General features: G+C 41.5%; 1 protein-coding gene across 2 annotated transcripts in view; it reads right to left on the reverse strand.

Annotated features, from left to right (window-relative positions):
* Positions 1 to 24274, reverse strand: part of slc35b3 (solute carrier family 35 member B3) — a 39743-nt gene extending 15469 nt beyond the window's left edge. The window contains exons 1-6 of one of the 2 annotated variants that reach the window (XM_033019033.1): positions 23857 to 24274; positions 23595 to 23716; positions 14596 to 14750; positions 12561 to 12668; positions 5560 to 5657; positions 3079 to 3171 (exon numbers count right to left, since the gene is read on the reverse strand). In XM_033019033.1, coding sequence (XP_032874924.1) covers positions 3079 to 3171; positions 5560 to 5657; positions 12561 to 12668; positions 14596 to 14750; positions 23595 to 23716; positions 23857 to 24054 — 774 coding nt within the window. In that variant the 5' untranslated portion in view covers positions 24055 to 24274. The remainder of the gene's footprint in view (positions 1 to 3078; positions 3172 to 5559; positions 5658 to 12560; positions 12669 to 14595; positions 14751 to 23594; positions 23717 to 23856) is intronic. The other variant, XM_033019034.1, reaches the window with a different exon arrangement.
* Between the last annotated feature and the right edge of the window lie 2136 nt (positions 24275 to 26410).

The raw sequence follows: 26410 nt of genomic DNA on the forward strand, positions 1-26410 counted from the left end.
GTTTATCTCTCCACAGCTGAGTGCTTTCAGCATTTTCTGTTTTACTTACCTAGTGTAGCATTTTTTTCTACAAAAGAATCATAAACGCAGTTGGTAGAATGAAATGAACGGAGCTGGCATTGGAAATGCAAAATAGATGAGGGACACTGCCAATGAAACCTTAAGTGAGTTAGCTGAGACAAATCCACAGAGATCAATTTGAACAACTCTTAAAAGTATGTGCATAGCAATCTGTGGTGTGAATTTGTGGAATGGTCTGGAACAGGAGATAAAATTTAGCACAAACATAATTCAGTTTAAAAAGATGTACAAAAACACTTGTTTAAAAGGATATTGGGATGAGGATAGGTGATTGTGAGTGGGATATTTGTTATACTGATTGTATTGGGAAGGTTGATTATAGGGTGATGGGTTGTATGTATGACTAAGATACTGTATAGTATATGAGGTTTTTTAATTTTCTTTTTTCTTTTTTGTATGGCTTTGTAAATATTTGATTAGGGTATAAATGTAAATAATTTGGTGTACATATAGCTGCTGGTGTATATATGGTGTACATATAGCTGCTATATTTGTATAAGATAATTATAAGCAATTGAATAAGGGGTGGGAATTAATAAGCTTTGGCTTCTTCCTGTAGCAATGTTACAAAATTTTGAGATTTTAAAAATCAAGTCTGCAATTTATCCCATCAGATAAAGCATAAAAATTGCTGTAAATAAATGCCCATTTTAAATCAGCTTTCCAGTGGGTCCCTGTGGAACGCGCTGGTTTAGAACGTTCACATTGCGGTAGATTTGTGCCCCCAAATGCCCAGAAAAATACTGCTGGATATAATGGGCCCAAAATGAGCTACTCGCAATATTAAACTTTGTATAAAGGGATCTTAAGAAGCCCTTTTTAATGTAAAAATATACAGCCTACCTTCAGTTGTCTGCTTTATGAGACCCTGCGGTTGCTGGTGGTCGCGGGTTTATAGATTGATTTTTAAACTACTATAACTATTATTCAAGGCCTTTAAAACTAATAATAGCTTTTGCGACGGGATCTTTCAGCGATTTTTCGTTAATAATTTACTAGGCTGAACATCTTCGATTGGAACAGCCTAGAGAAAATCGCGTTTTAAACCCGCCCCCTCTAAACGGCGCCAAAATCGCGCACACCCGCAGCGACAGATTTTCAGCGACGCTTCAGGTAGGCTTTGCAACATACCTACTTCCTGCTCCTTTTCGGACACATGATTTCATTTATTTATAGATATTGTTTATGACACCTATAAATATTCTTGTTTTGTTTTTTGTATGCCGTTTCACACTTACTTTTTATTCTTTTATTCTGTTCGAAATAAAGAATTAAATAAAAAAATTTAAAAAAAGATTTAAAAAAAATCACGGATACCGTAATGCAAATATGAAAAGCCTGTGAGATGTCTTATTAAGGGTCATTAACCATTATTCAACAATTGAATTTCAGAAGTGTGTGTTATGGACCACAATCACATGTGAACAGTTATGCTGAAAATTGTACTAACAGTCTTATTTTTTTTCTTATAAACTTATTACAAAATGGTATGATGTTCAACATGCAAAAAATACAACCTTATTGTGCCACTTCAACTGGACTGTATATCTGTACAGCTGGCAGGAGGGAATTGAACCATCGGGAGCATACTGTACAAAAATGAACAAGCTGGAATAAAACAGGCTCAATGTACCAGCTTGCCTTTATCAACCTACTTTATTAAAAAAAATATGGTTAAATCAGTTTTGTAACCATATGTTTAAATATCAGTTCTATAAAAATGCACTTTGGACTTCAGCAGGGACTGAGATATTTTTTATCACCAAGGAATTAAAGCCAGTGAGAAATTACATTCACTGAAGGTAGAAGATATCTTGGATGTCCAAGAGTGGAAAGCTTCGTCTTGGGGGCAGATGTGGCAGAGATGGAGGAATTGAGAGTAAGTAATGGCATCCTTGCAAGTGGATTGTTGCAGAAAACATTTATAAGAGGGATTATCGATCATTACCTCTTCCTCTTGAACTGTGTAAATCTAAGCATTTTTAAGGTATTGATACATATTGGCACACAAACATAAAAGGGAAACTTTTTGCCGAAACAAAAACTCCACAGAGAAATGTGCAAGAAACAACAAAAATACCAGAAATGTTCAGCAGTTCCTGCAGCATCAATAGTGAAATAAACAGAATTCGTGCTTGACAGATACTGCATGGCCTGTTTCCAGCATCAACGGTATTTTCTTTCTTCATTTAAACATAGTGGCGGATTTTACTCACTGTTTGTTCTGGGCTCAAATTTCCCCCTCACCGAAATATAACATTAAATCAAATTGCATGAAGAAGTATTGCTGACTTGAATTTAAATATTTGTGTGGATTCACAATTTATTGTACAACAGTTTCCTTCAATGGATCAGTACCACAACACCCAATGAGACAAGAGGCAGGGATACCTGTTACAATTCCCTGTCTGTACAGTTTTTAAACTGAACAGCTTTCTATATAATTGTTTATTAGTGATTCGAAACTACACTTCATATTCTCATTAATCTGATTGGTCTAATAATAGCTTCATTTCCTGCTTTCTTATGGACAAGGATAATGATTGTTTAACTTTGATGCTTTGTATTTTTTAATACACTATCATTTTGGCAAAGCACCCGAGAACTGTAATATCTGAAGAACATTGCCTGCCCACTAGAGTAAAGGTGTGTAAATTGGAAAGACATTGAAGAGGAATACAATGGAGAATTGATTCATTGGATTTAAAGTGGTTCATATACTTCACTTTGTTCAGCCAAATTTTATCCAAAAGGTAAAATAGAACAACACGAACACATCCTAAATAAGGAAAACTAGTACACAGAATCTAGTTCATTAATCATACAGCATGCAAGCAAACTAGAATTGGAAACACAAAGCACTTTAAGTGTGACATGGATGGAGCAGTTTTAATCATTTAATCAAAAATGTCCGATTGGATGAACATAAACATTTCACTTTCTTTGAACTACATTTAAAGGCAGACATTAAGAATATATATGGATAAGCAGACTTACCTGAGAACAAAAGACAAATGCAGGGCTCAGTCCACGGGTACAAAACAAACCCATTAATATATACACAAAACCTATTGAATAGGAATATAAAACCTAGGAACAAGAGGAGACATGTACATTAACAATCCTGGATGTGCAGCTGTTCAAAATGAAAGCCGTTACTTATACTGGTATACAAACTGGAGAACGGTGCAAGTGATAAATGTGAGGCAACAAAGGTGCCAGAAGGCAAACACCTGGAACCTTGCTTAAAATATATGGTTTGATCCGAATTTCCTTTCAATACATGACTCTTATATTAGCAAGAAATCCCTGAGATAAGTAATGGTTGATCCTTCCTATAAAAGTTGGATAAAGAAGATGACTCTCACCAGTAGAACACATTTACACATAACTGGTGAGTCACATATTGATTAATATGTGCTGAGAAATTACAATATGATCAATAGAAGGTAACTAATGTGTAGGAAGGAACTACAGATACCAGTTTACTCCGAAGATAGGCACAAAATGCTGGAGTAACGTAGCGGGACAGGTGGCATCTCCGGACTCTTGACTTGACTTTCGAATCCCAAGCAGTCATAGAGAATGTGAAAACTGCACATAGATAACACTGGTGGTCAGGATTATAAAGCTCCAGCAATGCCTTCTGCACTATTGTGTTGTTATTTCTCACATTTCCTGATTCCGTTCAAACACTTTCAAACTTAAACATTAACCATTTTCCCCCTCGCAGAAGCTGCTTAATCTGCTGAGTGTTTCCAGTATTTCTTTCTTTTATTTCCAGAATCTGTAAAAAATTGCTTTGATTGAACCCGGGGCACTGGCGCTGTAAGACAGCAGCTCTACCGCTGTGCCGCCCTGACGTCCCACGCTATGATGAAAGAATGGTATGCAACTTGGAGGGGAATATACAGATGATGGTGATCTCATTCATCCAAAAACCCTGTGCTTCTTGTTGGCAGTGATTTGGGAGGTCCAGAGTAGTCATGGTGAATAACTGCAGTGCAATTTGCAGATGGTACACACTGCACTCCTAGTATGGGATAGTGAGGGAAATGAGTAGTTTGGGTGATGGATTGGGTAGCAATTGAGCAGGCTGTTTCATCTGGATATCGGCCTCCTGAGAATTGTTGCAACTGCATTCATCCTTGCAAGTGTTCCATCAAACTCGTGATATTTGCTATATAGAGGTATGGGTTGTGAGGAGATGCCAATCTCTGAAGGATAACCACCCCTTGACTTGCTGTTTTAGCCACAATATTCATATGAAATAAGAACAGAAAATGTTGGCGATGTTCAGCACGTCAGAGATAGAAACAGTTAACATTTTAAATTGTAGACACAAAATACTGGGGTAGCTAAGTGGGATGCTGCCTGTCCCACTGAGTTACACCTGCATTTTGTGCCTATCTTCGGTTTAAACCACCATCTGCGGTTCCTTCCTTAACATTTTAGATTTTAATCAGAACAGTATTTATGAGGTTGATGCAGGACATTGATAATGGGGAATCTGGTATTGTCAACAAATGACAAGGGTAGACATTTATTCTCCCCTGGTGTTTGTTTGGCACTTTGGTGGCATAAATCTTAACTGCTTCTATACTCATCTCATTTGCCCACATCCTTCAATGCCATGCCCATTTGGGTCATCAAAATGCCTCATTAACGAAGTAATTGTATCTGATTTTACCACCTCGTCTGACAACATGTTTCAGATATCAACAATTGTGCATAAAAAAACTTCTCAAATCGTCTTTAAATCTTCAATTTCTCACTTTAAAACTATACTTTCCTGGTTTTGATACCTCTACCAAGGGGAAAAAATATTTTGTTTATCTATCCTTTCTATATCTCTCATAATCTTTTATCCTTCTATAAGGTCACCCCTCAGCCTCTTTTGCTCCAGGGAAAGCAAGTCCAGCCTATCTAATCTCTTCCCATTACTAATGGCACCAACCTGGGCAACATTCTGGTGAAGCTCCTCTGCACTCTCTTCATGATAAGCAAATCATTCCGACAGTGTGGTGGCCTGAACTGCACAGTGCTCTACCCTATCAAAGAACATTACTGCAGACAATGTTCTTTCCAAGTGTGTCACGTTCTCTGCACCCTATGGACAATTTCTTGCTTCACTCCCATTATTGTGACATCTATTCATGCCAAACCTAGTCTAGTGATTAACCTTCACAGAAAAATAACTTTTCATATTATGTTCAATATTATATTCAATATGTTCATGTTGAATTGTGCATTAAAATAAAATTATCTGTAGCATTATGCAGAAATTCAATTTTAAAATCCAACCACACTGGGTGCTTCAACTTCAAAGCACCATCTTGATCAAAATACAAAATGCAGAGTATGCAGAACACAGATTAGTTAATAATCTTTAATTAAAGTGAAAAGGATGTACTCTGTAATGCTGTTACAAAGCTACTGAAATAACAGGCCAACCAGTTAGTAATTGAAGTTACCTACCATTTCTGAATTTGAACCATTGTGCAATTTCATTGCTTTCTCTTGTACATTTCCAATAGCTGCATCTGCACAGAGTGCCATTGAGATAAGTGTTATTCCTAAAGGACACAGATGTTTTAAAATGACCATCAGCATAAGAAACACAATGTTTGTGTTTTAATTTATGTTATTAAAGAGCAAGAAATACTTGATTAAATCTGCAATGCAGTTTGCAGTGACTGCAGAAAGTGTTAACATCTCAAAACATTGGTTCTGTAAATATTTCAGTATCTCTAAAACACATTTTCTAATGTTTTTACAGCCTAGAATTTCTACAGCAACTCTTGAATTTAATACTTGGTCAGCCTAAATTGCCTGCAAATAGTTAAGTAATCTGTGGCTGTCGAGATTTAAGAACAGGTTTCGACCCGAAACGTTGCCCATTTCCTTCGCTCCATAGATGCTGCCTCACCCACTGAGTTTCTCCAGCATTTTTGTCCACCTTCGATTTTCCAGCATCTGCAGTTCCTTCTTAAACAGGTTAAAAATGATATAGTTTTCATATCCCTGGAAAAAACATGCATTTATGGGCGGTAAACTTAAAAATCACGTGAGAAATGGAGGGAAACTGGGAATGCAAAGGTCCCCGGGTGTTGTACCTCTTGTGAACAGGTTCGCCCACTTAGAAGCCGTCGGGACAGAAGACGTTATCACACTGAGCGGCGGACTGGCTTACGAAGCAAAAAGGGCTGTTGAGTCAAAACCAAAGAGGCCAACGTCAGGCAACGCCATTGTAGTTGGAGACTCCATTGTGAGAGGTACGGACAGGGGTTTCTGGGGCAACAGACGGGATTCGAGGATGGTGTGTTGCCTTCCTGGTGCCAGGATCCAGGATGTCACGGACAGAGTGCAGAAAATCCTCAAGGGCGAACAGCCAGAAGTGGTAGTGCATGTTGGCATAAACGATGTCAGAAAGAAGGGGATGAATATTCTGCAGCGTGACTTTAGAGAGCTCGGAAAAATGCTGAAAAGCAGGACCTCCGGGGTTGTTATCTCCAGTTTGCTTCCAGTTCCTCCTGCTGGCGAGAGCAGGAACAGGGAGATACGGGACCTGAATGTGTGGCTGAGGAACTGGTGCAGGGGGCAGGGATTTAGATTCTTAGATCACTGGGATCTGTTTTGGAGTAAAGGGGAACTGTACAAAAGGGACGGATTGCATCTTAACAGGTGGGGGACCAGCATTCTGGCAGGCAGGTATGCCACTGCTACACGGGTGGTTTTAAACTGAATAAGGGGGGTGGGATGTCAAATGGGATAGTCGAGGATGTTGTTAAAGAGAAAGAGTGTAAAGGGATGGTTAATGACCCCAGAATTAACGGGAAAGGAAGCTCACAAAGGGATAGGAGAGTATGGCCAAGTGTAATAGGGATCGATGTGAAAGGTGAGATGCGTAAGGAATTAAAAGTATTGTATATGAATGTGCGAAGTATAAGAAGTAAAGTAGATGAGCTTGAGGCTCAGTTAGAGGTTGGTAGATATGACATTGTGGGGATTACTGAGACGTGGCTGCAGGAGGATCAGGGTTATACATCCTATAGAAAGGACAGGCAGGTGGGCAGAGGAGGGGGGGTAGCTGCTGGTGAGGGATGGAATTCAGTCCCTTGCGAGGGAAGACAGAGGGACAGATGAGGTAGAGTCACTGTGGATTGAGTTGAGAAATTGTAAAGGCAAGAAGACACTAATTGGTGTTATTTACAGACCCCCAAATAGTAGCCCGGATATAGGGTGTAAGTTGCAGCAGGAGTTAAAACTGCCATGTAACAAAGGTAATGCCACTGTGGTGATGGGGGATTTCAATATGCAGGTAGACTGGGAAAATCAGGTTGGTTCAGGACCCCCAAGAAAGAGAGTTTGTAGAATGCCTCCGAGATGGATTCTTAGAGCAGCTTGTAATGGAGCTGACCAGAGAAACGGCAATTCTGGATTTAGTGTTGTCCAATGAACCAGATATGATAAGAGAACTGGAGGTAAAGGAACCGCTTGGAGGTAGTGATCATAATATGATTAGTTTTAATCTGCAATTTGAGAAGGAGACCGTTAAACGGAAGTGGCAGTTATGCAGTTGAACAAAGGGGACTATGAAGGCATGAGAGGGGAGTTGGCCAAAGTAGACTGGAAAGGGATCCTAGCAGGAATGACGGTGTAACAGCAATGGCAGGAATTTCTGGGCATAATTCGGAAGACGCAGGATCATTTCATTCCAAAAAGGAAGACAGATTCTAAGGGGAGTAGGAGGCAACCGTGGCTGACAAGAGAAGTTAGGGATAGAATAAAACTAAGAGAAAAGATGTATAACACAGCAAAGAGTATCCGGAAGCTAGAGGATTGGGAAACTTTCATAGGACAACAGAAGGAAACAAAACGGGCAATACGGGCTGAAAAGATGAAGTACGAGGGGAAGCTGGCCAGGAATATAAAGGACAGTAAAAGCTTCTTTAGATATGTTAAGGGAAAAAGAGTAGCAAAGTCAAATATGGGTCCCTTGAAGGCAGACACGGGTGAAATTATTATGGTCAACAAGAAAATGGCAGAAGAGTTGAATAGGTACTTCGGATCTGTCTTCACTAAGGAAGACACAAACAATCTCCCAGATGTACTGGAGGACAGAGGATCTAAGGGGGTAGAGGAATTGAAAATAAATTTTCATTAGGCGAAAAATAGTATTGGGTGAGCTAATTGGACTGAAGGATGATAAATCCCCTAGGCATCTGCATCCCGGGGTCCTCAGGGAGGTGGCTCTAGAAATAGTGGACGCATTGGTGATCATTTTCCAATGTTCAATAGATTCAGGATCCGTTCCTGTGGATTGGAGGATAGCTAATGTTATCCCACTTTTCAAGAAAGGAGCGAGAGAGAAAACAAGGAATTACAGACCAGTTAGCCTGACTTCGGTGGTGGGAAAGATGCTCGAGTCAATTATTAAAGAGGTAATAATGGGGCATTTGGATAGCAGTAAAAGGATTAGTCCGTCAACATGGATTTATGAAAGGGAAATCATGCTTGACTAATCTTCTGGAATTTTTTGAGGATGTGACAAGTAAAATGGATGAAGAGATGCCAGTGGATGTAATGTATCTAGACTTTCAGAAAGACTTTGATAAGGTCCCGCACGGGAGACTGGTGACTAAAATTAGAGCACATGGTATTGGGGGTAGGGTGTTGACATGGATAGAAAATTGGTTGGCAGATCGGAAGCAAATAGTAGGATTGAACGGGTCCTTTTCAGAATGGCAGGCATGGCAAGTGGAGTGCCACAAGGCTCGGTGTTGGGTCGCAACTGTTTACCATATATATTAATGATTTGGAAGAGGGAATTAGGAGCAACACTAGCAAGTTTGCGGATGACACAAAGCTGGGTAGCATTGTGAACTGTGAAGAGGATGTTAGGAGGTTGCAGGGTGACCTGGACAGGTTGAGTGAGTGGGCAGATGCGTGGCAGATGCAGTATAATATAGAAAAATGTGAGGTTATCCACTTTGGCGGCAAAAACAAAGGGGCAGATTATTATCTCAATGGGGTTAGGTTAGGTAAGGGGGAGGTACAGCGAGACCTGGGTGTCCTTGTACACCGGTCACTGAAAGTTGGTGCAGGTACAGAAGGCAGTGAAGAAAGCTAATGGAATGTTGGCCTTCATAACAAGAGGATTTCAGTATAGGAGTAAAGAGGTTCTTCTGCAGTTGTATAGGGCTGGTGAGTATTGTGTACAGTTTTGGTCTCCTAATTTGAGGAAAAACATCCTTGTGATTGACGCAGTGCAGCGTAGGTTTATGAGATTGATCCCTGGGATGGCGAGCCAGCCATATGAGGAAAGATTGAAAAGACTAGGCTTGTATTCACTGGAGTTTAGAAGGATGAGGGGGATCTTATAGAATCATATACAATTATAAAAGGACTGCACAAGCTAGATGCAGGAACAATGTTCCCAATGTTAGGCGAGTCCAGAACCAGGGGCCACAGTCTTAGAATAAAGGGGAGGTCATTTAAGACTGAGGTGAGAAAAAACTTTTTCACCCAGAGAGTTGTGAATTTATGGAATTCCCTGCCACAGAGGGCAGCGGAGGCCAAATCACTGGATGGATTTAAGAGAGGGTTAGATAGAGCTCTAGGGGCTAGTGGAGTCAAGGGATATGGGGTGAAGGCAGGCATGGGTTATTGATAGGGGACGATCAGCCATGAGGAAAGGAATGGCGGTGCTGGCTCTAAGGGCCGAATGGCCTCCTCCTGCACCTATTTTCTATGTTTCTAAGAGGATGGGGCAAGAGGTACAAGGAAGTGGGAAATGAAGGGCAAGGGAAACAAAGGAAGGCACAGTTGGACCTTTTGGATAAGAAAGGTTTGGAGGGATATGGGCCAAATGTGGCTAATTTAGGTTTTGATTGTATGGACGAGTTGGGCTGATGGGCCTGTTTCCATGCTGTATGATTCAGACTCAAGGTTGAGTCACTAGCCATGAGCATTGGTAATTGAATTTACATGAAGGGCGGACAGCGAAGTTAGAGGATGGTAGTGATTGGTTGGTTAGGATGGTTAGAGGATGGTGGGGCTGAAGGGGAAATTAAATTAACCAGGATGATAAAGTACTCATTGCAGAGGCAAAAGAGGCAGAATGATATGTTAAGTTGTTGGCTTGGGAAGAGGCAAGACAAATTAAAAAAAAAAAATAGACAAAATGCATTGGAGAAGATGAGCTGTCCTTGAAAAGCTGTCAAATTTGGGGATATAAGCCACATCGCAGTGATAAAAACCACATCGCACTCACGGTTGTTCTAAAGCAAAGCATAGGATGGAAGTTTTAATCAATGCAGGGCATCAGAACCAATGAGCTAAGTATAAATCAGAAGCATTGAGTTGCTCATTTAGGCTGTTGGCCGAGCATCGAAAATGTGTCTAGAATTTAACTTTTGTGATCCATGTCTGGTATCTACTTGAAATTTGGCACACATTTAAATAAAATATAATTGAGAAGGAATTCATAACTCGTTAGTGTCAAAAGTTGCACACTAATTAATTAAGCTAATTAGAAAATTATATAACGGACTGTGTCCCCTCCCCATATATCGTACACCAACACATTTAACCTCACCCATACTTTGACTGCTAGGCACCTGTCAAAGCAAAGCCACTGTTCGGTCTGAATGTCTGTTTTTATTTTAATTTTTGGCCTATTTTTTAGATATGGTAATTTAAATTTTTTAAAGCTCTATGTATTTATTCTGTTTTTATTAACCGCACTGATGGGAACTGATTGAGAAACAGTTTTTTCGTTTCATCTGTGTATGTAAGTACTCAGTTAAAATGACATTAAAGTAAATACTGATACTGATATATAGAAAAAATAAGCGCCATCTAGTGCTCAATGCTCAAATTATTCTATGGGAGCCTAATTCGGAGCTGAGGTCTATTTAAACCATATATTATTATACTATATGTATAGTATTATACTATAATATATATAATATGACGTGAATATGACTGGAGTTATATATAATTATATTCCGTTTCCCCGTTTACTGAATTATATTCCGTTCCCCCTTTTACTGAACCCCACTGACTGCCAGTGGGCAGAGTGGGGGTCACGGTCATAGTGGGACTAGGGCAGTGCCAGGCTGGGGGAAGGCTAAGGCATCTTCCACTGAGAGGAAAATGCCTAACCCTAACTCTAACTCGCCCCTCCCTCCAGAGCTGCCCACGGCTGGGGCTGGAGCCGCCTTGGGACCGGCTGTGGGCTCCGTACGTGTGGCCGCTCAGCACGTTCACCTCGGCCAGCATGCCCTTCTGGATCATCATGGTGATGATGGTGGGGAGCAGCACTGCCCTGCATGCCATGCCTTCAGCACCCCTATAGCGCCGGCTCGGTCTGGCTGGAAGTGAGGAATGGGATAAACCTCAATTGAACTTCCAATACCGCTCAATGTGATCATAAGCTGGATGATCAATACATGATTGTTCAACAAGGTTAGCCCCGAAAAAAGAGGGTGCTATTGTAATTTGTCGTTCATCAAAAGACAAGGGCTTCTGCCTTAATATGTCCTGTGTAGAATTCAAGGAGAAGCCATTACACAGTTGTGCTCTTGACCACTGGGTGACTGCAATTCCCTAACCCATTAGTTTAACCAGTTTCTATTGCTTCAACTGACTTTTGTCTAGAAGGCTACTTTTACTTCATTATTATTTCACCACTGCACTAAGAAGAAAGAATTTTTGCTTCTCAGGGCAAAATTGTCCAGAACAAATGAGATGTAGTCAAGATTATATGAATGTCAAGACATTTTACTCCAACAAAGAAACTGCTGGTCAGTGAAAATCAAGGTGCTTCTGTGTTATTTGGTGTGCCCAGATATACAAAAAATAGTTGTGAATGTATGTAAGGAAATGAAATTTAGTCTCTGAAGTGACTATCAGCCATTTTATCTGCCCTAAGGCACTTGACCTTGTGTATTCACCATATGAAACAATACTCCTTATATCAAAACAGTTTACCTGAATAATCTCCAAATTCCAGAGAGCTACCAGGAAGGTTCAGTCAATAATAAATTGGCTCATTTTTTCAATCAAAAATATGGATTAAAAATAAACATTTACATCATCTGCATGAAAATTAATTGTTACATGCCTTAATTTTGTTTATATAATAAATGTTTATCTATCACTGCTTTAAATATGTGTCATATTACACATTGAATTTAAAACAGTAGTTTTTTAATTTATGCAGGAAAATATATAATGGTAGATATAATGAGAATTGGACGGAAAGGAATTCAAGGGTTTCGCCAATAGCACTAAGTTCAAAAGATGCTACTAAATATAAATGGATTATATTAGACCCAATTGCTTTTGTACACAGGTTCACAACTATTCAATAGCAAACGTTATGACATCCTGGATGGAAAATATAGTCAGAAGTGATATAAAGAACAGCAAGAGTCAAGTCATTAATAAAAGTATTCTTTAATAAGCCTTACCTACGAAATTGAAGTTAGGTGTCACTTTGGTATCAGCCAAAGTGAACCAAATCAGGCCAAAACTCATGCAAAGCGCAGCAGATATATCTGTAAAATTGTAGCGTTTTCCTGTTGGAGAGATATAACAGATTACACAGATGACAGAAGAATGTACATTGGTGCATTGTTTTATGTAACAAAAAATCCTCGAATCATAAAACTTATAAGAAAACCAATATCTAATAAGTACACAAACAAAATATGTGAGATAAGGATCAGTTTAAAAAATAATTGATCATGCAGCCTATTTAATAATACTAACAACTTTTAACACACCTTTGTAAAATATTTCCCATATATCAGCTCGTTGGTTGGTTGGACCTCGCCCGAAGGCTCGTCGATCAGCGGGACAGGGAACCCGCCCAAAGTCTTGGCAGACGACGTAACCAGGAGGGAGCTGGAGAAGTCAGACACGAGGAGCAAGGGCCGGTAGGGTAATGCTTCCAGCGCCTTCAAGATAGGCTGCAGGAGGCGCCCCCGGGACATAAAAATGGGCGGACATGGAGAGGAGAGGGAAATTGATTCACAGGAACTGCTCCAGTACACCGAGGATGTGGGTTCACTGGACTTTGAATGATGGCGCAAAAAATGGTGGCGCCCACATGTGTAACATATGCAAAATGAATTTCATTGTGCAGTTACATGTGATAAAAATAAAGCACGATTGAACTATTGATACTTTAATTGTATGTAAAGTGTTATCCAGCTTAAAGTATAGAATATATATCAATGGAAAAGTTGATAGAAACAGTTTTGAAAACTGTTGCATCTTTCCACTCTATGCACAAGAGATATTTTACTGGCATCCTGCCAACATGTAACTCCTTAAAAATTTGCAGATCATTTAACTCAATGTTACTTGCAGACTTTGCTGCGTTAATCACAATAACTATATTTAAAAAAAACTTTATTATCTAGGAAACATTTTGTGAAACTTTATATTTTTTCAAGCTTGCTTGTTCTTTTGGATAATCAGTCTTGCCAACAGGCTAGCAAAGTTTCAACTCATGATGAATATTTAGATCATGATAAAGACAGCTTACTTTCAGCTCCAACTTCCACCCACATTCTCTAACATTCTCATTATCAGCCTTCATAACAGTAGCTCATCTCCCGAGGCTTGTATGTTATCCTGCACTGTCTCATTTACCCCATCAGATATAAAAGTGCAAAGGAATGTTGCCAAGATTGGAGGACATTAGTTATGGGGAGGGACTGGTTATGCTAGGTTTGTTTCCCCTGGATATAAGGAGGCTGCTAGGTGATGTGCTTCAGGTACATAAGATTATGAGGCATATAGAATCATATGAGGCACAAATAGGGTAAATAGTCAGAATCTTTTTTCCCTCTTGCTAGGGAGGGCACGGGTTAAAGCTGAGAGAAATGCGTTTTAACGGGGATTTTAAAGGAACAAGTCTTTTTTTTAAATGCAGGAAGTGGTCAATATCTGAAATTCGGTTGTGGTAGTGTCAAATAGAAGATGATATTCACAAGACATTTAGACAGGCTTATGGAAGGCATAGAAGGATGCAGTTCTAAAGTGGGCAAATATGGTTAGTATTAATGGACATAAAAGCTGGCATGGACGTGTTAAGATGAAGGGTGTGTACTGTCAATTATGTGTTATATTAGAATCTGCAAAAACACCTCACAATACTCATCTATTTAACTAGCAGATTTCAGTGTAAATTTAAAATGAAGGCCCACCATATATTTTACAACTTGCTATGAGAGGTTATAAAATCCAAGAGTTATTTTACAGTGGTAAGCAAAAATTGTCTATTAACTCCACTAATCTGACAAATATCTATAATTGATATTTTAATTCAAAGGTTCACATAGAATTGCTAAGTCCACATTCACAAGAATGTGTTAAAATAGTTTACTTTCCCCTTGTGTAAACTGGACTAAAACTCAAAAGACAACAAAAATTCTCTTAGATAACATTGCATTTGAGGAACTGTAATATTTTAGAATTTACAACCCTTTTGTGTACCTTGTATGAAGACTCCTCCTATCATTACAGGAATCAGCTTGCAGCATTTAAAGATTATTTGAGTTGGATAATTCAGATAACCCAGCGAAGTATTTGACAAACCCATCGTTCCCACTGTTAGAAATGCTATGAGCATATACGTTTTCCAAGGGATTCTGTAAAATAAGGCACACATTCTGGTATTTTATATACTTTGTTCGTAAACCATAATATGTAACCATTGCTTAAACCGTCTCCCCCAACCTGGTTTGCCAGGTGAGGAGGGGGCTGTGGACCCCCAGCAGGACCAAAAACAAGACCTGTCAAAGGGCGGATGAGCTCCTAGTGAGCCAACGGCCATCCACACTTCAGTAGAAGTTGCGATCACTGTCGTACATAGCATTGTAAGGCACCGTGCCTGTTGATGTTTTCAACGATGTAATGATGATTGTTTAACATGTTTAAATATTACAGTATAGGAAAAGAACAATGTCATGCCATAGTAATTTTCAGTTCACAGGCTTTAATTAAAAATGCTTCAGTAAAATATTCAAATCTGCAAATACATAAATCACACTTAATCATAAAATATTATCTTTTGCATTGTTTATTTTAAGTTCATACTCATTGCTTTTGTTTCCATTTTTTATTACAATTGCTTTGTAGGTTTGAATCAAGTCCAATGTCTTATTTCTAATTGCAAGTACATTATGTCCATGTTACCTGCTAGCTTACTAGATCTGAACTGCACACTTGCATGTTCCAACTCGGGTATCATTTTAAATTTGCTCAAAAGGCACTAAAAGGGCATCTATGTTGTGAGATTGGTCCTGGGTCTGCATCAGAAGCACAGATGGAATCGGAATCTAAAATGCGGGTTGATGTGTCCAGAGCTGGGCTCCAGAGGTTGAGTTAGAACTGGAGTGGAAAGTGCAGATTGGAAATACGGACTAGAGTGTGGACTGACTGTGCAACCAGAGCCATGGTTTGCAGTGCTTGTCCTGACTTAATGAGTTTGTTATATCTATGGAGGTGCAATTACCAGTGATCTTACTGAATCTGAAACTTTATGTATCAATCGGAACTCTGTGCCCCCGCAATTCCTGCTTTTATTTATGTTTGAAATTAATTGTGAACAGTCTTGTGCAAATATTGAACCAAATTGAAACAATGTGAATATTAAAATTAACAAAGTTGGATCATATTTAAGCACTCTCTGTATAATACATAGAAAATTAAGGAAAAAATGTAATAAATGCGTTTTCTTCTTCTTTGGTTAAGTATAGTTTGCTTCTAATTACATTCTGAGTCCCTTGAGACTTACAGTCTACAGACGGGCAGATAGTGCTGAAAGTATTGCAGCATAATTTGAGTTGCTGTATGATTGTTTGCGCTAGGTATCTGCATGCTCTCGCTGGTCAGGCCTTACTGCCTGAACTTACTGCCTTCTCCCCGTGTTTGAGGAATCTTGGCCTTGGGACTCCAGTTGGATTATTGAGGAAAATATACCTACTGACATCCACAAGGCCACAACGGTGCTTTATAAGAAATTAAGTGCATGTATAATAATAAACACAAAATGCAATAGATTTCCAAAACATAAATATCTGCAATTAATGTTTAAAATAAAATGCTACTAATTTCCTTTAATACAGGTGTCAGAGGTTATGAGGAGAAGGCAGGGGAATGGGGTCAGGAGGGAGCGATACAGTGCTCTCCATAATGTTCAGGACAAAGACCCACCATTTATTTATTTGCCTCAGTACTGCACAATTTGAGATTTATAAAGAATCACATGTGGTTAAAGTGCACATTGTCAGATTTTATGAAAGGGTATTTTTTAACACATTTTGGTTTCACCAAGTAGAAATTACAGCTGCGTTTACATAGATACATAGAAAATAGGTGCAGGAGTAGGCCATTCGGCCCTTCGAGCCTGCACCGCCATTCAATATGATCATGGCTGATCATCCAACTCAGTATCCCGTACCTGCCTTCTCTCAATACCCCCTGATCCCTTTAGCCACAAGGGCCACATCTAACTCCCTCTTAAATATAGCCAATGAACTGGCCTCAACTACCCTCTGTGGCAGAGAGTTCCAGAGATTCACCACTCTCTGTGTGAAAAAGTTTCTTCTCATCTCGGTCCTAAAGGATTTCCCCCTTATCCTTAAGCTGTGACCCCTTGTCCTGGACTTCCCCAACATCGGGAACAATCTTCCTGCATCTAGCCTGTCCAACCCCATAAGAATTTTGTACGTTTCTATAAGATCCCCTCTCAATCTACTAAATTCTAGCGAGTATAAGCCAAGTCTATCCAGTCTTTCTTCATATGAAAGTCCTGACATCCCAGAAATCAGTCTGGTGAACCTTCTCTGCACTCCCTCTATGGCTATACATAGTCCCCCCATTTCAGGGCACCATAGGGTTTGGGATACATAGCTTCACAGGTGTTTGTAATTGCTCAGGTGTGTTTAAATAACTCCTTAACGCAGGTATAAGAGAGCTCTCAGCACCTAGTCGTTCCTCCAGTCTTTCCATCACCTTTGGAAACTTTTAATGCTGTTTATCAACATGAGGGCCAAAATTGTGCCAATGAAAGAAGCCATTATGAGACTGAGAAACAAAGATAAAACTGTTAGAGACATCAGCCAAATATCAGGCTTACCAAAACCAACTGTTTGGAACATCATTATGAAGAAAGAGAGCACTGGTGAGCTTACTAATCGCAAAGGGACTGGCAGGCCAAGGAAGAGCTCCACAGCTGATGACAGAAGAATTCTCTCTATGATAAAGAAAAACCTCAAAACACCTGTCCGACAGATCAGAAACACTCTTCAGGAGTCAGGTGGGGATTTGTCAGTGACCACTGTCCGCAGAAGACTTCATGAACAAAAATACAGAGGCTACACTTAGTTAGTCGCAAAAATAGGATGGCCAGGTTACAGTTTGCCAAGAAGTACTTAAAAGAGCAATCACAGTTCTGGAAAAAAGTCTTGTGGACAGATGATACGAAGATTAACAGTGTGATGGCAAGAGCAAAGTATGGAGGAGAGAAGGAACTGCCCAAGATCCAAAGCTTACCACCTCATCTGTGAAACACAGTGGTGGGGGTGATATGGCCTAGGCGTGTATGGCTGCTGAAGGTACTGGCTCACTTATCTTCATTGATGATACAACTGCTGATGGTAGTAGCATAATTAATTCTGAAGTGTATAGACACATCATATCTGCTCAAGTTCAAACAAATGCCTCAAAACATTGGCTGGCGGTTCATGCTACAGCAAGATAATGATCCCAAACATATTGCTAAAGCAACAAAGAAGTTTTTCAAAGCTAAAAAATTGTCAATTCTTGAGTGGCCAAATCAATCACCGATCTGAACCGAATTGTGCATGCCTTTTATATGCTGAAGAGAAAACTGAAGGGCACTAGCTCCCAAAACAAACATAAGCTTACAAAATTCTTAAGGGGTTGGACAGGCTAGATGCAGGAAGGTTGTTCCCGATGTTGGGGAAGTCCAGAACAAGGGGTCACAATTTAAGGATAAGGGGGAAATCTTTTAGGACCGAGATGAGGAAAACATTTTTCACACAGAGAGTGGTGAATCTCTGGAATTCTCTGCCACAGAAGGTAGTTGAGGCCAGTTCATTGGCTATATTTAAGAGGGTTAGATGTGGCCCTTGCGGCTAAAGGGATCAGGGGGTATGGAGAGAAGGCAGGTACAGGATACTGAGTTGGATGATCAGCCATGATCATATTGAATGGCGGTGCAGGCTCGTAGGGCCGAATGGCCTACTCCTGCACCTATTTTCTATGTTTCTATGTAAGCTAAAGATGGCTGCAATACAAGCCTGGCAGAGCATCACCAGAGAAGACACCCAGCAACTGGTGATGTCCAAGAATTGCAGACTTTGTGCAGTCATTGCATGCAAAGGATATGCAACAAAATACTAAACATGACTACTTTCATTTACATGACATTGCAGTGTCCCAAACATTTTGGTGCCCTAAACACTACTGTAATTTCTACATGGTGAAACCAAAATGTATAAAAATGGCCTTTATTAAAATCTGACAATGTGCACTTTAACCACGCGTGTTTTTGTCTATTACAAATCTCAAATTGTGTAGCACAGAGGCAAATAAATAAATGATGGGTCTTTGTCCCAAACATTATGGAGTCTGAAGAAGGGTCTCGATCCGAAACATCGCCAATTCCTTCTCTCCATAGAGGCTGCCTAACCCGCTGAGTTACTCCAGCATTTTGTATCTACCTTTGATTTACCAGCAACTGCAGTTCATTCTTAAACATTATGGAGGGCACTGTGGATCAGCCATGATTGAAGACAGAGTGGACTTGATGGGCCGAATAGCCTAATTCTATTCTTATCCCCTCTGACTTATGACTGTTCCTTATATCATTTGCAACTGATCAAAAAAACTCAGGAAGATCACAATAAAAGAAATGAAGAATTGCACAGCATAGAAATAGCTTTTTTTGCCCACCATGTTCATGCTGACCCTTTTGCTCATTGAGACTAATCCCAGAAGCTTGCTCCAGGCCAATATTGTTATGCGTTTCCTATTTAAGTGACTGTCTCTTAAACGCGGTGATTGTATCTGATTCCACAACATCCTCTGGTAGTGTGTTCCACTCATACTCATTTGAACAACAAATTCCCTCAAATCCTCTTGAAAACTCTTTCGTCTCCCATAAATTTGAGCCCAATTTCTTTCGATACCCTTACCATGGAAAAATATTGTGATTATGCCTCATCTTTTTAAATGTATCTTATTAGTTCATCCTTCAGCCTCAATCACTCCAGGAAAACATGTCCAGTTCCTCCAATCGTTTCCATAACAAAAATCCTCCATTCCAGGTAGTATCTTGCGAAATCTCCCCTGCATTCATTTCAGCACAACCACATCTTTCCTATAGTGTAGCAATCAGAGCTGTGCACAATACTCCAAGTGAAGTTTAACCAGTGTTTTGTAAAATTGCAACATAACATTCCAGCTTTTCTATTCTGTGCCCTGACCAATGAAAGCGTGCGTGACATATGCCTTATTTACCATCCTATCTACCCCTGTTGCCACTTTCAAGAAACTATGGAACTTAAACCCCAAATCCCTGTTAATCAACAACCTTAGGACATGAACATTTACTACCCTAGTGAGACTTCCCAAAACATATCAACTCACAAATGTTGAAATAAAGTTCTATTTTCCAACCTACCTCACTGTCTACAGCTCCACACATTTCTGTGTCTTCTGCAAGTTTGCTATCAACTTGATAGTCCCAGCACCAATCCCTGAGGTACACCATTGGTCACAGATTTACAAGCAGAAAACATATTTCCACCACTACCTCTGTCTCCTATTGCCAAGCCAATTTTTATTTAATTTAGCCAGATGCTTTGGATCTTGTTCTGGACCTTCCACTAATTGTACGTGTCTAAATTGTAATTCTCCTGATATGGACCAAGTCAGTGCAAAAGCTATAGGCAATTCAGGTGCAATTTAAGTGTGGTCCAAATCAGAATTCTGTTATCCACTGTATCGGGTTAAAAAGAACTGAGATAGTATCTGGCACTGCCTAAAAAACTTCTCACGCCCATGGATCAAAATCATTTATTTAGCATCAGACCTGCTATATGGCTGGAAAAGCATTGCTTGTATTGTGGCATGTCTCATTAAATGCTGGTTGCAGACATTGCACCTGTGAGGATCAATGCTGGCCGCTGTGAGAACTTGCAATAGATGAATTGAGAACACTATGTTAGTATTGACATATCTTTGCATTACCAAGGAAATTTAAAAAAGAAAAAGCTGGAAACATTTGTGGAAGGAAATGCAAGAACTAAACACATTTTTTCATGAATCTTGCAAATGGAGATCTCAATCATTATATAGCTTTTATGGTGCTGGGGTGATCTATAATGTTGTTTCAATGCTTTAAACGGCAGTACAACACATCTAGCTCACAATATTCTTATGTGCACCAAATTGATTATCATTATCTGTCTTAAATTTTAATGACCAGCACATTACCTTATTGAAAATGGATTTCATGTGCAATGGAAGCACAGAGTCTCTTGACCAGAGTAGGGGAATTGAGGACCAGAGGACATAGGTTCTTGGTGAAAGGGAAAAGATTTAATAGGAATCTGAGAGGTAACTTTTTCACACAAAAGGTGGTGGGTGTATGGAACAAGCTGCCAGATGAGGCAGTTGAGGCTGGGACTATCCCAACGTTTAAGAAACAGTTAGACAGGCACATGGATAGGACAGGTTTGGAGGGATATGGACCAAATGCAGTCTAGTGGGACCAGTGTAGTTGGGATATATGTTAGCCGGTGTGGGCAAGTTGGGCCAAAGGGCCTGTTTCCATACTGTATCACTATATGATGTTTATTGTCCACAAATGCTACTACCAAAAATTACCGTGTGAAATGGTAACATTTTGGTTTATCCACTTTAAACTTTTTAACGATAATTAGGCCATAAATTCTACTCAAAACAATTTCAGACGAAGCTTTGGATGACCTCCTCCACCGTCTGTGGCAATGCATTCCAGGTGGTCAAGATGGGGAGACATACCTCCAACCTCCTCACCCTGAGCACAGGATCCCCCCAGGGTTGCGTCCTTAGCCCCCTACTGTACTCCCTGTACACACATGACTGTGTGGCCAGGTTCAGCTCCAACTCCATCATCAAGTTTGCTGATGACACTGTGGTGGTGGGCCTGATCTACGATAACGATGAAAAGGCCTACCGGGAGGAGGTGGCTGATCTGGCACTCTGGTGTCAGGACAACAGCCTCCTCTTGAATGTCACGAAAACTAAGGAGCTGATTGTGGACTTTAGAAGGGCTCAACATCCGAGGACGTACACGCCACTGGAGATAAATGGGACTACTGTGGATAGGGTGGGCAGCTTTAAATACCTGGGAGTCCACATCACAGAGGATCTGACATGGACAACACACACTGCCGCACTGGTGAGTAAGGCAAGGCAGCGCCTTTACCACCTCAAGCAGCTGAGGAAATTCAGTCTCTCCGAGGATCCTTCAGTGCTTCTACTCTGGGGCTGTAGAAACCATCTTGTCCGGCAACATCTCAATCTGGTTTGGGAACAGCTCTGCCCAGGACAGGAAGGCTCTGCAGAGTAATGCGTTCGGCCGAACGCACTATGGGAACTACACTCGCCCCCCTGCAGGGCCTATATACCAGAAGGTGCAGATCCAGAGCCAGCAACATATGAGGGACCCCAGCAACGGACTGTTCCAGCAGCTACGGTCAGGCAAGCGCCTCCGCTGTCACACTGTGAAAACGGAGAGGATGAGACAGAGTTTCTTCCCACAGGCCATCAGGCTTGTCAACTCCTATCTCACCAGAGACTAATTTACTGTGTGCTGTGTCTTTTAAAAAAAATATTCTAAAATGTAAATATTGGCTTTGTTCTATTGTTCTGTTGTTATTGCACAATCCGCAGGCATTGCCACTTTCATTTTACTGCACATCCTGTATGTGTATGTGGCAAATAAACATGATGACTTAATTCACCACCCATTGATCATAGATGTGAAAACATCATAGATATGAAAGATGTCCATGCATTATGTAAGAACATAACCCAATCACCGGATGTTGCTGAACCAAAAATAATAACTGCGCGATAGGACGTTATTCGATATTTGATAAGGTCCCACATAGGAGATTAGTGGGCAAAATGAGGGCACATGGTATTGGGGGTAGAGTGCTGACATGGATAGAGAAATGGTTGGCAGACAGGAAAGAAAGAGTTGGGATTAACGGGTCCCTTTCAGAATGGCAGGCAGTGACTAGTGGTGTACCGCAAGGCTCGGTGCTGGAACCGCAGCTATTTACAATATACATCAATGATTTGGATGAAGGGATTCAAAGTAACATTAGCAAATTTGCAGATGACACAAAGCTGGGTGGCAGTGTGAACTGTGAGGAGGATGCTATGAGAATGCAGGGTGACTTGGACAGGTTGGGGGAGTGGGCAGATGCATGGCAGATGAAGTTTAATGCGGATAAATGTGAGGTTATCCACTTTGGTAGCAAAAACAGGAAGGCAGATTACTATCTAAATGGCGTCAAGTTGGGAAAAGGGGAAGTACAACGGGATCTGGGGGTCCTTGTACATCAGCAGGCAGGTACAGCAGGCAGTGAAGAAAGCGAATGGCATGTTGGCCTTTATCACAAGAGGATTTGAATATAGGAGCAAATAGGTCCTTCTGCAGTTGTACAGGGCCCTAGTGAGACCACACCTGGAGTATTGTGTGCAGTTTTGGTCTCCTAATTTGAGGAAGGACATTCTTGCTATTGAGGGAGTGCAGTGTAGGTTTACAAGGTTAATTCCCGGGATGGCGGGCCTGACATATGCTGAGAGAATGGAGCAGATGGGCTTGTACACTCTGGAGTTTAGAAGGATGAGAGGATATCTCATTGAAACATATAAGATTGATAAGGGCTTGGACACACTAGAGGCAGGAAACATGTTCCCGATGTTGGGGAGTCCAGAACCAGGGGCCACAGTTTAAGAATAAGGAGTAAGCCATTTAGAACGGAGATGAGGAAACACTTTTTCTACAGAGAGTGGTGAGTCTGTGGAATTCTTGCCTCAGAGGGCAGGTGAAGGCATGTTCTCTGGATGCTTTCAAGAGAGAACTAGATAGGGCTCTTAAAAATAGCGGAGTCAGGGGATATGGGGAGAAGGCAGGAACGGGGTACTGATTGGGGATGATCAGCCATGATCACATCGAAGGGCCAAATGGCCTACTCCTGCACCTATTGTCTATTCGGCCCATCGAGTCCGTGTTGGAATGAAAAATGTTTGATTGAAAATATTTTGAACTACCATGTTACACAAAACGCCAAACAGGTTTAATAATCTCAACTACGTGGTTCTAAATGACTGTTGTTTACTTTTTAGATTTCATGTCTGCAATGGGGATTACCAAAACAGGAGCATAACTACAAATCAATTACCTCTTCCTCTTGTCCTGCGTAAATTGAAGCTCGATCAGTCCGAACGTGGAATAGAAAGCAAACTGCACCAGAGTTAGGTACCAACCGAAGGGTTTGAAACCTTCCAGTGAGAAAATGAGCTCCTGGGAACCAAGAGAAGGGATATTAATGCCAATGCAACAGTAGGCAGTGCAACAGGCGCAATCGGCACGGGCATGTGACACCGTGGCACAGACTTGTGCGGAACAGCATGCGGCGGCTGTAGATTAAATTTGCCAATGACCTGCATATATCCATAGACGAGATAGAAAACGAAGACCCCGACCACGCAGATGACAAACTGCATGGGCCTGGAGAAGTCGCTCAGGTTGAAGCCGATCACCCGCAGCTCATCGGCCGACTTGATGTGCGGGGACATGGTGTCGGGCTGGTCGGGGACGCTAATGGAGATGTGCTTCCTGGAGCCGTTCATCTCAGCCATCCAGTGGGCCCCGCCCGCTCGCTGCCGTAGGCCTCGGGCTTGGAGTCACCGCAATAAACAAAGCCGAGCTGGTCGCCTTCGGTGAACGTCTCACGGCCGCATCGTGAACGCATTGAAGACTCGGCGTCCTCGCGGACAACAATGGCCGGCAGCGCAGCCACTTCCCCACCGGCGGGCAACTGTCATCACCCGGGCAACGTTGCCGGCCGGTCCGCTCCGCCCACTCCCTCCCTCCCTCCCTCCCTGGGCATTCCTGGCCCCACTGCGCCTGCGCAGGCACGGCGCCGGGAACTACGCATGCGTAGTCGGTAGCCGACCGCCCTAAATGCTGCCGATGCGCCTGCGCGTTGCCGGCGCTCACCACCACCATCAACACCATCAACACCATCTCCATCACCACCACCATCACCATCACCATCACCATCACCATCACCACCACCATCACCACCACCATCACCATCACCACCACCATCACCACCACCATCACCATCACCATCACCATCACCACCATCACCACCATCACCACCATCACCATCACCATCGTGGCTGTGTCAGCACTCGTCTATCTGACTGGTAAACCAGGACATCCCTCTGTTTTTTAAATACGCTGCCCTTTATGCTTATAGACAGTTCAGGGAGAGAAGAGGTTGCTCTGAGGGACTAACTTTACTGAACGTTTTTCCTTCCGCCCACAATATTTAAAATGTAAAAGAATATGTGATTGTGTTTATAGTTTGGTTGTTTGTTTGTCTTTTTGCACAAAAGTCCGCGAGCATTTGCCACTTTTCATTTTACTGCACATCTCGTATGTGTATGTGACGAATAAACTTGACTTGACTTGACTTGAGAGCTGGGATACGCGGGACTCAAAGAAATACACAAAATGCTGGAGTAACTCAGCGAGTCAGGCAGCATCTCATGGACAGGACGGTGATGTTTCGACGAGGAATCTTCTTCAACCCTCAGGACTTAAGTTGGAGGGAGGAACGTGGGTGAGAAATTGGTCCCAGAGGTTTAGTTGCCCGGTCTGAACTTCACTGCGTGCCAGGCATAAGTATCAACAAATCTTCAAACGCTGGATGTACCAACATTGGCATGTTGTGAATTGAGGGGTGTGGATCATGCGTAGGCAGATGAGATTAGTACATCCTGGCTTTACGTAGGACACAGTAACTTGAAGGACTGGTTCCTGTGCTGTACTCTGTACTTTCAGAGGGACTTCACCTTGTATTCCACCTGACTAGACACAAATTGCGAAGGTAGCTCAGCAGGTCAGGCAGCATCTCTGGAGAAAAATAATAGGTGACTTTCAGACAGGGTCAGAATCATTCAAAACGTCACCTTTTCCTTCTCTCGAGTGAGATACTGCCTGACCTGCTGAATTAGTCCAGCATTTTGTGTCTATTATTGGTATAAATCAGCATCTGCAGTTCTTTTCTACACATTTTGCACCCCACCTGGTTCTATGTGTCCCTTCTCATCTGGTTCCACCTATTGTCTGCCAGCCCCGGTCTCACCCAAAGATACTAGAGGAGCTCTAGTATCTTTGGTCTCACCCTTCCCATTCCCTCTATACTGCCCATCACGGCATCACCCCTTCCAGTCCCGATACAGGACCTTGAGCTGATATTCTGAGTATTTCTCTGCCTCTGCAGATGCTGCTTGGCCTGCTGAGTTATTCCAGCAGTCCTTTTTCTGTGGTTTGTTGTGCTGTAAGTTCCTGCCCTGTTAATCAAAACCACCCTGCAAGGAATAGGGAGCTGACCCCTCCTCTGCTTGGTGGTGCTGGAAAGTATACCTACCAATCACTTCCCTAAAATATCAAAATCAAACTGCTGGAGGAACTTGGTATTTATTTAAATGAAAACAACTCTATCTTATGTATCATTCCTCAGCTAAAAAAAAATCCAATTTGCCCAACTCACCCCCAGAATCTCTAAAATGCAATCACTTATTACCTGTACTGTGATTGAAACTTTCCCCTGACAACTATTGCATGCTAGTCTAGCATATCTACTCTTTTACGTTGTATGTTAATAATAATTATAGGTGAGACATGGGAGGGAAGAAAGTGGATTTGGGGGAAGTAGAGGGTGGGTGTTTTGGGAGATTATTTCCCCCCCCCCCCCCCCCAACCTCCTTCGCCGTGACCCACCTGGGCTCCCACCTTTTTCTCCCATCCACTCGACCCACCACCCTTTCCCCTTTTCCAGATTACTTCTCTATCCCTCCCAGCACTTTGGCCCTTTATGTTGTCTCTTCATTCCATCCACAGATTCAGTTCTTCCAGCAGTTTGTGTTTTCTTAACTATCCAGAGTGCCAGTTTAAGCACCCCATCCATGTAAGCTACCAATA

Source organism: Amblyraja radiata, chromosome 4 (genome assembly GCF_010909765.2).
Source record: "Amblyraja radiata isolate CabotCenter1 chromosome 4, sAmbRad1.1.pri, whole genome shotgun sequence".
Classification (NCBI taxonomy): domain Eukaryota; kingdom Metazoa; phylum Chordata; class Chondrichthyes; order Rajiformes; family Rajidae; genus Amblyraja; species Amblyraja radiata.